Genomic DNA, 9,874 nt, shown 5'->3' on the forward strand with positions numbered 1-9,874 from the left:
GTGTCCCCCCTGTCCATCCCCCCCCCGGAATAACAAGGTGATAAAATCAGTACTGGCACACTTCTCACCTGTGTTCTTATTCTGCCCTCCTGTACTCCTCAGACAGTGCAGTATTTATAACTCAAGTTTTCCCCTTGCTAGCTGAAGATTTTGCTTTTTGGGTTTTCAGGTTTTTTTTGGTGAAACTGAAAAGCTCCAAGTTGTATTATTACACTCCATTTTTTATACTTAAAGGAGAAATTACAAGACCAAACTTTTTTCACGTGTCAGTGATAGTGGTCACTTAGGAAATGATTCACAGTTGCTCAGTGTAAATGCCTGGTGCCATCTGAGATGCCCCAGTATATCTGACCAGCTCTCCAGCTGCCACTCCAGAAACGTGTAAGTCTTCTTTAGGTGCTGTGCTATATCTTCCATCCCTGTACAGATGCATCAGACATCCTAGGCCCTAGAGACGTGTGGTTAGGTACCTCCATCACTCTCTTAACCTTTGATCTAGCAGGGAGTGGAGGCATTTCTTTAGTGTTATGCTTATTTCCAATATGAGCAATTGTCTAATTCTTAAGCTGTCCAGTTGTCTGATACTGCTGCTTTTCCTGGGAATCAGTGATGATTCATTTGGAAGTTTCAATCCAAACTGTTGTTGCTTGAACTGAAGGAGAATCGCCAATAGCTCTATTAGCATAAGCACTACAGTTTGTATGAATGGGCCATTAGACACAGTTACCACAAATCCACAAGATGGTAAGATGCTCTATTTGACCAAAAGCTATTTTCCATATGATTGTTAGCCTTGACATCTCATTGGAGGTGGATAACTGAAGAGGTTTCTGATGGAGAAATCCATATTGAATGCTTACTCATTTGAGTTCACTGAAGAACTGAATGTCCAACCAAAACATAAGTGAACAGTATTCATTAAAAAAAAATACAGGCCGAGCTTGAGGGCTTTTGGACTCACCAGACAAAGTTTTTTGTTGAGATTCTGTACTTTATAATGTTGGGAGTGCCAAGGACCAACATTTTAGAGCACTGTAGTGTTTCTGAAAAAAAACTCTAGTTCGGCTTTGAGTCAGTGTCCTGACTATCCTAGTTCACATTAGACAGTTTATGGTCTGTCTGAAGGTTTGTCTGGAGGGTCAGCTCAGTTGCTGAACTCTGGCATTGCTGGTGTCAGCATGTCAACTCAATAGTAGGCGCTACGGATGCCAGGCTGCAGAATTTGAAAACACCATCCAGATTTGCAAATATGTTTCCCATTGCTTTGGTAGCCATGACAATGCCTACTTGATGCAAGAGCCAAAAGACCATATCCTAGAAGGGACATGGGTGTCTTAGGTGGGAATTCATCAGAATTTAGGCGCTTCATTCCCAAAATACAATCCTAAGAATAACTGATCAGTTGTCACCTAACTTTGAAGGCATGTCTGAATTCTTTACCCTCTGTTTCCAGGTTGTGTGTTTCCTGGTGTCTGCACATCCCAGTCTCTGCAGGGTTGCTTTGTGAAGCAGCAGCTCTGCTCATGCGTAAACTAAACTGGGATCCAGAAAGTAGAAGTCATTTCATATAGATAATGTGAGGAGAATAACCAGAAAGGCTTTCTCAGAGGACATCCACTGTGATAAAGAATTAGCTTTTGCTTCTCTTTAAACTCTCCCCTTCTATAAAATCAGGATGTAGGAGCCACAGGCTGCATTCCTTCTTGCCTCTGATGGCTTCAATCCCAAGGAGTAGACTTGGCCCAGCAGAGGCCATTAGTGAGTGGAGGAGAAGAGGAGAGGACAACACTGTCACACTTTGTGTTGAAGCTGTCACTGTACAGCAAATAATCCATGAGCCAGATGTGGTCACCTACTGATTCAGTTCTTAAGAAAACGTGGCCTGTATCACTCTCTTGATTCCCTACACAGGGCTTCACTCAATCCACTCAGAGTTTTAAAACTTTGTGCTTTAGGCATTTGAGGCATCAAGTTTCACCTGGAAGTATAAAGGCACCTTAAGAGGAGATGTTTTTATCTATAATTAACCTCCCAGGGAGCCTATTATAATTCCCAGTCAAGAAAAACAAATTAATTTCGATAGAAGGAGGTAAATGCCTAAATTTACAGGCACTCTACCACACCATGGCTCTGCAAGGAGAAAGTGACAACAGGGATATGGACAGGGGCCTAATACGGTGAGCCTGTTCCTGCAATCCATTTAGAAGAGGATGCTGGTTAAGACAGACCATTTTTGATTTTTGTTTTCAAACCTGTTTAACTGATGGCTGGCTAGAAACAGCAAACCTTGTGAGAAGGAAAAGATACATGTACTAAAGAAAGATAGTTCTCTGACATTTTAAGATTCTATGCATTAATTTTTCATGTATTTATTTTTGGAGAGAGAGGAGGTGGGAGGAAGAGGTTCTTGTTCCAATTTTATGTCCTGTTATTTGGAGACTGCAGGTTGAGAACTAGTGTGACATTTTCAGAGCCTTTCACAGGGATTTAGGAATGAGCATAAGCAAGAGCTTGGATAAAAGGTGTGGTGAATACCTTAAGGTTAATACCTTACTCTGCTGTAAAAAAAGTCCATGCAGAAAGAAAGTAAAGAAATAAGAGGCACCTATGGACCTCAGGGATCTACTCCCTCCCTGTCATTTCTCTATGCTTTTCATGCACATCTTCACTATGGATAGATATTAGGGGACTAAAGGAAGTTGAAAGTTGACCTAAATATGCTCTCCTTCCGTATGTTGTACTTCTGTACAGAGCACTGAGGATGAAAATATGTGTGCTCTAAAAGTTAAGGTAGATCCAAAAGCTAACAAAAGTATTCAAGTGGAAAGGGGAGCTAGAAAAAGATTGTGTTGGAAAATGTCTCAGTACCTGATTTGCAGTTTTGAAACCTCTGTGCCCTTTCTAGTGGCTTGTGCCAGTCACGTAAAGAGAAAGGCTAATTGGAAATCTCTCCTCTGCATAGCAGCATTTGATGCCTCATCTGCCCAGTGTCTGCTCTGTACTTATCTATGCCTGTTTATTTAGTTATTTTTTCCTTGCAGTACTATACAGAGCGTTATTGCTCAGGTGTACATGGCAGAAGGGTAATGTATTTCATCAGCATGCAAGAAATGGGCGTTATTTAATGGGTTTTCAGATATATAGTTTCACTCTTAAACTCACTGTCAGGAAAATAGTATATGATTTTGGCATGAAAATGTAAAGCACAGATTATATGAATGGTTTGGTGAGACTCAGTTCACCCACCAAGACAATGATCAATTCTGCCAGTTCAGTGGTGTTTTGGAGACATACATATTTGTAGTTGTATAGATAATTTTTCAGGAATGGTTATTTGATGACTTTCCTGTTTGCAGCTGAAGATTTCAGTCTGTATGCCTACATGGCAGGTGCATTTCTAGTCTCCTCTTTATTATTTTAATAATTATTTTTGGGAAAAAATTACTCTCATAAAAAGAGCTTTTAAGTAACAAATGATTTATTCTGTTCAAACTGAAAAACCACTGTATGTAAAACAAGAGAGGCTACCAACTAATGGGAAACATACAGCACAGTGATATAAAAGCTGTATATATGAACAGCTGTGTATATGAACAGCAGTATCAAAATATGGTTTAACAGATCCTGTGGTGTATTTTGCAGCATGCTCTCTCTGACAAGGCCAATGTGAAAACATTTGATCCAAAGACAACCTGTTTGCAAGAATGCCTTATCACTACTTTCCAGGAAGCTTACTTTGTTTCAGAAAGTTTTGAAGAAGCCAAAGAAAAGATGAGGTAAATTATTTCCCTTGACTCAAAAATCTAATTTTCTCTTCTTTAGCAGTTGAAAAAAAAGAGGTGTTAATTTTCTTTTTTCTTTCAGGGACTTTGCCAAATCAATCAATCGTCCCTTCTCTGTGTATTTCAATCCATATACGCAAAGCATTGAGATTCTGAAGGATACCAGGAGTATAGAAAATGTTGTCCAGGACCTCCGCAGTGATTTAAACACTGTATGTGATGCTTTAAGCAAAATGAACAGATATTTAGGGATTTGATAGGTGTGGCACTGTGATTTGCTGTCAGTTGCTTTTTCTGTAACCAGTCTAGTAACATCACATGATATGGCTAACTTCTCAAACCCATCAATTTTCCCTTTACAGCTTGGCCTGTGGCTTGCGTCATTGTGTAGCGCTGTCTAATTGTAACGTGCAGACAAACCAAGGCAATGCTAATTCATAAATGCAACATGGAATGTGGCAGCATATAATCATCAATTCCTCAACACAATGTCATGTACAAGTACAACATTGAAAACTTGCCTGGCAATGGTTTTGTTTCTATAAGATGATTCACTTCAATGTATAAGAAATTGTGTTGCTGATTTCATTAAGTTTATTTCTTTGTAATCCCTTTCCTCCCATAAGAATCCAGAAAAAAATTGTTTGCAACATTTTCATTTTCTTTGTAAGAGAATCTGTATTTCTTTCTATAGTAGTGAAGACAATGTTTTGCCCATATGTCTGTAACAGAACTGAGTGTCTCTTGTGACTGAACAATACAATTCATATACCAATGCTGAGGTCAGGAAGGCTATGTATCAGTACTAAAAGGTCTGTGGAGATTACAGATTATGAGAACTCACAACTGACAAATGTTCAATGTGGCTGAGTAATTGCAACACAATAAAAAAAAAAACCCTCTGACAATTCATGTAGAAAGGTACTTCTAGTTCATGCATGTGTTACCTGTGACAGTCTTGAGCATACTTCCTCTGTGAGGGCTATCTGGAAATGCTTGTGTTAATTCTGGGTTGTTAGATGTGAATATAAAGCCCTTCTACATCATTGTGTGCCTTCTGCATTCCCTTGTCTTTTGAACATACTCCTCTTGCATTTCATGCATAATTTGCCTTTCCTCATTATGCCACATTCAACCTTGACATGGCCATGCATGACTGGGTCTCCGCTGTATCAGTATCAGCACATATAAAAGGGTGAATATGGAAGTTGTTATTTAATTATAGCCAAGACAATAATCGGTTAGTAGATTACTTGTGGGGTGATTAAATCATAGACACCAAGCTGCCTAGCTTGTACCAGATGGATGCAGGTAATGCCTGAGTTAATAAACCCTAAGTTAGCAAGCTCTGAGAGAAGTACAAGCTCTGTCTGGGGAGCACAGTGCAGAAATATTTGAGCCAGCTCTTATCTGGAAGCAATAATTATGCATGTCTTTCCTTTATCTGGGTTATTCTATTCTCCTATTAGCCAAGATAATGGAGAGTTGACTATATTGTATGGACCCTTCTTAATGGAAACCACATGGCTTATGCAGATCATGTCAGTATGGGTGAAAGTGTCATAGCTTGTCTACATATATGGAAAACAGGTATCTATTGAAGCTGCTCTCCCAGCTGAGAGAGTCATGCAGATACTCTTAAGTGTTGCTAGCAATTTCAGCATAAAAAGAGCACCACTTGATAGTACCAGCATATCCTTAAATAAGAGGCAATCTATAAGGATAATTTTCACAGGGAAATCTGCCACCTCCTCAAAGATAACTATGAGATAACAGAAAACGCTCTTTTCTCTGGATGGTCCCTGCTGCATTCTAATGCTGCTGTTAATAGGGTATGGAAAAATCTAGTTTTAGATTTAACTGTGACTGCCGTTGGTACAAATGAAGAGCTGTTGAATTATCCCATGGGGATCAGCATGCCAGAGGAGTTTTTGAACTTCCAGATATTAGTGCTGACTCTGTTAGCTAGCACTTATCACAGAGGAATCGCTGGCAACCTTGGCATGGAAGTTTCTCCCTCTTTCTTCCCATGGAATCTGATGAACCTCTCATAGCCCTTTCTGGAGAAAATGGACTGTAGTGGGATTTGCTTTAACTGGTCTGAAAAAATTACTGTGCAAGGAATAGTAGATCTTACTCGGTTCAGGAACTGACAAAGTATTGTTGCTTGCTTAAGTAAAATAAAGCCACAATGAGTAACAAAGATCCAAAGCTTACAAAGTTACTGAGGCTTTCCCTTGAATCAGAATTATGCAGGAAAACTTTAAATACTTATAATATCTGCATTTATTCTTGACTTTTCTGAACAGCTTAAAATAAGAATTCCACAGCAGTAAAACAATAGAAGCATATCTTTGTTTTGTTTTGTGCTGTTAGCAAGTAAATCTTATTATGGATTAGGGAGAAACCCTTGAAATCCAATAGTCATTTTAGGACTAATGATGGCAAGGAAACTGTCTACAATGAAGATGTAATGTCAATGAAACAGAACATTGTCAAAGGATAATGGGCTCCTGCTGCTAGATATATGCTTAATCCAATGATTTTATTTCTATTATACAACATGATTAAAAATAAATTAAATATAATGGGCTAAGGAATAATAGTGATTTAGAGAGACAATTACTCATTGTTCTTACATAGCAAAGCTGCCTTCTTACAGGCTGCAGAGCAAACTGGCTTTGGGCTTCAGCCAGTCAGGAGCCAGGACTGGGAAGGAACGCTTTAAAAAGTGCACTATTGCACTTTTATGAATCAAATCGTTCCAGCTTAGCTGAAATTCTTCTCTGTGGTTTTTATTAGCAAATTAAGATCAGCCATGCAGCAATCTCCTTGGATGACAAGCTCATTTAAGCATAATGAGGGAATTATTGACAGTTATCAAATTACACTAACGTTTCATTTAAAATAGGCCATATTTATCTAAGGTGCTTGTTTAGCTTTAGTGAGCTGGACTCTGGAAATTGGACTTCTGGCTTAGGCTCATTTATTTCCTGTGTAATTCTGAACTGATGCTTTATGGGTCTGAGATATATGCACTTGCTTTGCCTGCACAGAGTAAATGGGCCCGAGCTTAATGAATGTAAAGCATTGCAGTGTTTACTACCATGCAAAGTCTAAAATGAAAAACAACACTCGGAGACATTGCAGCAAATACAAATACCAAGTTTCATTTGCAAACCAAGACGTGGTTCATGCTTTCATTTCATTTGTTTGGTAGAGGGGATGGAGTGGGGAGGGTGTTAACACAATATATTGCATTTTCCCTCTCTACTCTTTGAGACCTGTTTAGAAGCCTGTTTTAAGTTTAGCCCTTCAGTACACTTTCACGAAATAAGGTGTCTTTTCCTTTCTTCCTGTTATCAATCCTAATGTGATAGCGAAAATTCCATAAATTTACTGTACTGTAATGTATATTTACTGACGCGCTGTAATGGCTTAGAGAAGAAAGTTTCACATCTTTGAAAGGACAGCCTGGCTCAGAGAGCTAAAGCTGCTGAAGGCTTTCACCTACAGCCTGCTGGTGCAAATCCAGCCCAGTCAGCAGTTACTGAAAGCTATCACCAGCCAGCAGCAGCCTGGCTTCTGTGTGATGAACTGGCAAGCTGGGATTGCTTAGTTTGGAGTAGAGGAGACTGAGGGGAGACGTGATAACCTTTTTCAAACACATAGAAATAGCTGCAAAACGAAGGGACAAACTGTTCTCTGGCCTCAAGAACTAATGGACTTAAATTGGAGGAAAGGAGCATTAAGTTATGTAACAGTGAAACGTGGGGGACGGATTGCCTAGGGAGACAGCAGAGCTCCATCATTTTTTAAGAAAACGGGTTAGGCTGCTATCTCTCAGGAATGGTGTTAGCACAGCCGGTGCTGTCTTAAGACCAGGGGAGAGGCTATACGATGTCTCAAAGTCCCTTAGCGAGACTGCCTGGAAAAGGCTTCAGCCTGCTCATGAAAGGGCTCCAGCCGGCTCACAAAAGCGGTAATGGTCAACAGCCACCACCACTGCGGAGCGTTTGTACATCACCTGCACCTCTGCCTCCTCCTTAAGTCTTTCAACAACCCTAAAGAGTGGTTCTTCATCTTTCCATCTTCCCTTAGGGAATGAATAGGATCCATAGTCAGTGTAGCCTCAGATGCTGACTGTGGTGCTCTAAGTTCATGGGCCATTTGAGAGAGCTCTGTGTGTGAGTTACCCGCTAGTTACAGTTACCCAGAGGCAGAAGACTGATAGTGAGCAACCAGCATTTGTCCTTTTTGTAAAGAAGGTTTAAAGCTGCTCAACTTTATAAACAAAGTAGAAATGCATATTTCATCCTATCTGTGCCTGCATTTGGGCTGTCAGAAAGACTGTGCTCCCTTGAACAATCTGGAGAACCTGGAGCTCTTCCAAGTTCCTGAGCCTGAGTGCTCCAGCCACACATCAACCTTGTGTCTTGGTGAAATCCAGGCACAGAGCAGCCTGTTCTCCCTAACTCCCCTGGTTTCCAAGGGAAAGAAACCCACTGGTGTAGTCCAGAAGGGAGCTTTGGTTCAGGCCCCTGACGTAGCTGGCCAGGGGACTTGGGGATCACACCTGCTGCTCAGCCCGGTGTCGCATTAAGGGTCAGGTAGAGAGCAATGCAATGCTCTTCCATTCAGGAAATCAGCTTTCCACCCCAACCTGGAAACTTCTCTTCTTGTTTCAGCAGGACAGTCTATGCCTTTTTAGAAATATGGCAGCTTCCCTTCTATCTCAGTGGAACCATTGTCGTATTTCCAAATAATTTGCAAAGGGAACAATTCTGGTATTGTTATATAATGGTCATGCTCTGTGGTACCAATCACTCCAACTCTGGAGATGTTTCACAGACAAATTCTTGCCTTCTCAGTGAAGAATAGGTCAACAGCGACAGATTCCTCTTCGGGGCTTCAAAGTACGTTTGAGACACGGAGCTAAGAGAGAGATTCTGGTTATACTAGGAAATATTTATTAGTAGCGAGTCCCTTTAGTTGACATAGTGAAGGCTGTAGAGATGTCCTTGGCATTCTTATTGGCAATTTCCTGTAACTTAACTGAGCTTGGAGGCTAAATAATGTCATCCTCAGTTGAAATACTCCATGAAACCTGTGTTGTTTCATTTTGTATCTGATCCTAGAAAAAATGTAATTAAACACAAAATAATCAGAATTTAGTGATGTCTCTCCAAAACATTTTGCAACAACTACATTTAGTTTAAAAAGGCTCTCCAACACCTTAGAGTAAGAATTCATATTTCTTTGCCAACAGCTGAGATGTTAAGGTGAGACTAAAAGTAAGTGCTGGCATCTTCTTGGGATTTGGCCCGGAGTGGACTATTCAGGTGGAATAAGTGTGAAATGGGTTACATAGTCACGTACTTTAAAAGGGAAGTGGGTGATGGATATTCAGGTGGACATTTTTTTAAGGTAGTCAGAAATTTCAAATGTCCAGGAAAAATAATGAAGAAGCTGCTGTTGCCACACTCCACTTTTGGAGGAAAAGAGTTGGGTTTGCAAAGCAGCAGGAGGTAGATTTCAGCCCATGTTAAACTGGCACGTGACCTGAAACACAACCCAAATACGCCTCTGTCACTGGCTTCTGCGTGAGCTCCAGCATGAATACAATTCTGATAAGAGAGCAGCAATAAAGCACTCCAGAGCCAAACAGCCCTGCTTCCCCACAGGAGACGAAGTGGGTGATTTGAGACCAGCATGGCACAAATAAAATCACTTTTATTTCCTATTAAAACATTTTTGTTTTCTATTTCTTTTGAAAAATACCTTTTGAAATGTCTTACTATTTTAGTTTTCCGTAAGGATTATAAAGAGATATGTTAATTATGGCATGGTTGATGTTCTTAGCGCTTTCTGCCTCTAGCTCTTCTTGTTGCCACCAAACTCCTTACCCAGTCTTGCTACTTTACGTGAAAGTAGAGTAATGCTGAAGATGTGATGCTGTCATTTCCCAGGGCTTGACAACTGATGGATACACCTAAAATGCTACCCTCCCTCACCATCCCTTCTTGTAGTGAGTTGCTAACCTCAGAGAAGTGAATAAGGCCAGTTAATGGTAAATGAATTTAGGGTTATGC

The 9,874-nt window shown here is 40.3% G+C and overlaps 1 protein-coding gene across 2 annotated transcripts in view; it reads left to right on the plus strand.

Annotated features, from left to right (window-relative positions):
- The window catches only part of TPH2 (tryptophan hydroxylase 2), a 52,643-nt gene extending 47,254 nt beyond the window's left edge, over positions 1–5,389 (plus strand). Inside the window, exons 10-12 of one of the 2 annotated variants that reach the window (XM_072879801.1) lie at positions 3,643–3,776; positions 3,865–3,994; positions 4,145–5,389. In XM_072879801.1, coding sequence (XP_072735902.1) covers positions 3,643–3,776; positions 3,865–3,994; positions 4,145–4,183 — 303 coding nt within the window. In that variant the 3' untranslated portion in view covers positions 4,184–5,389. Of the gene's footprint in view, positions 1–3,642; positions 3,777–3,864 lie in introns of both variants that reach the window. The other variant, XM_072879710.1, reaches the window with a different exon arrangement.
- The last annotated feature ends 4,485 nt before the right edge of the window (positions 5,390–9,874 follow it).

This window comes from Ciconia boyciana, chromosome 1 (genome assembly GCF_034638445.1).
Source record: "Ciconia boyciana chromosome 1, ASM3463844v1, whole genome shotgun sequence".
Taxonomy (NCBI): Eukaryota; Metazoa; Chordata; class Aves; order Ciconiiformes; family Ciconiidae; genus Ciconia; species Ciconia boyciana.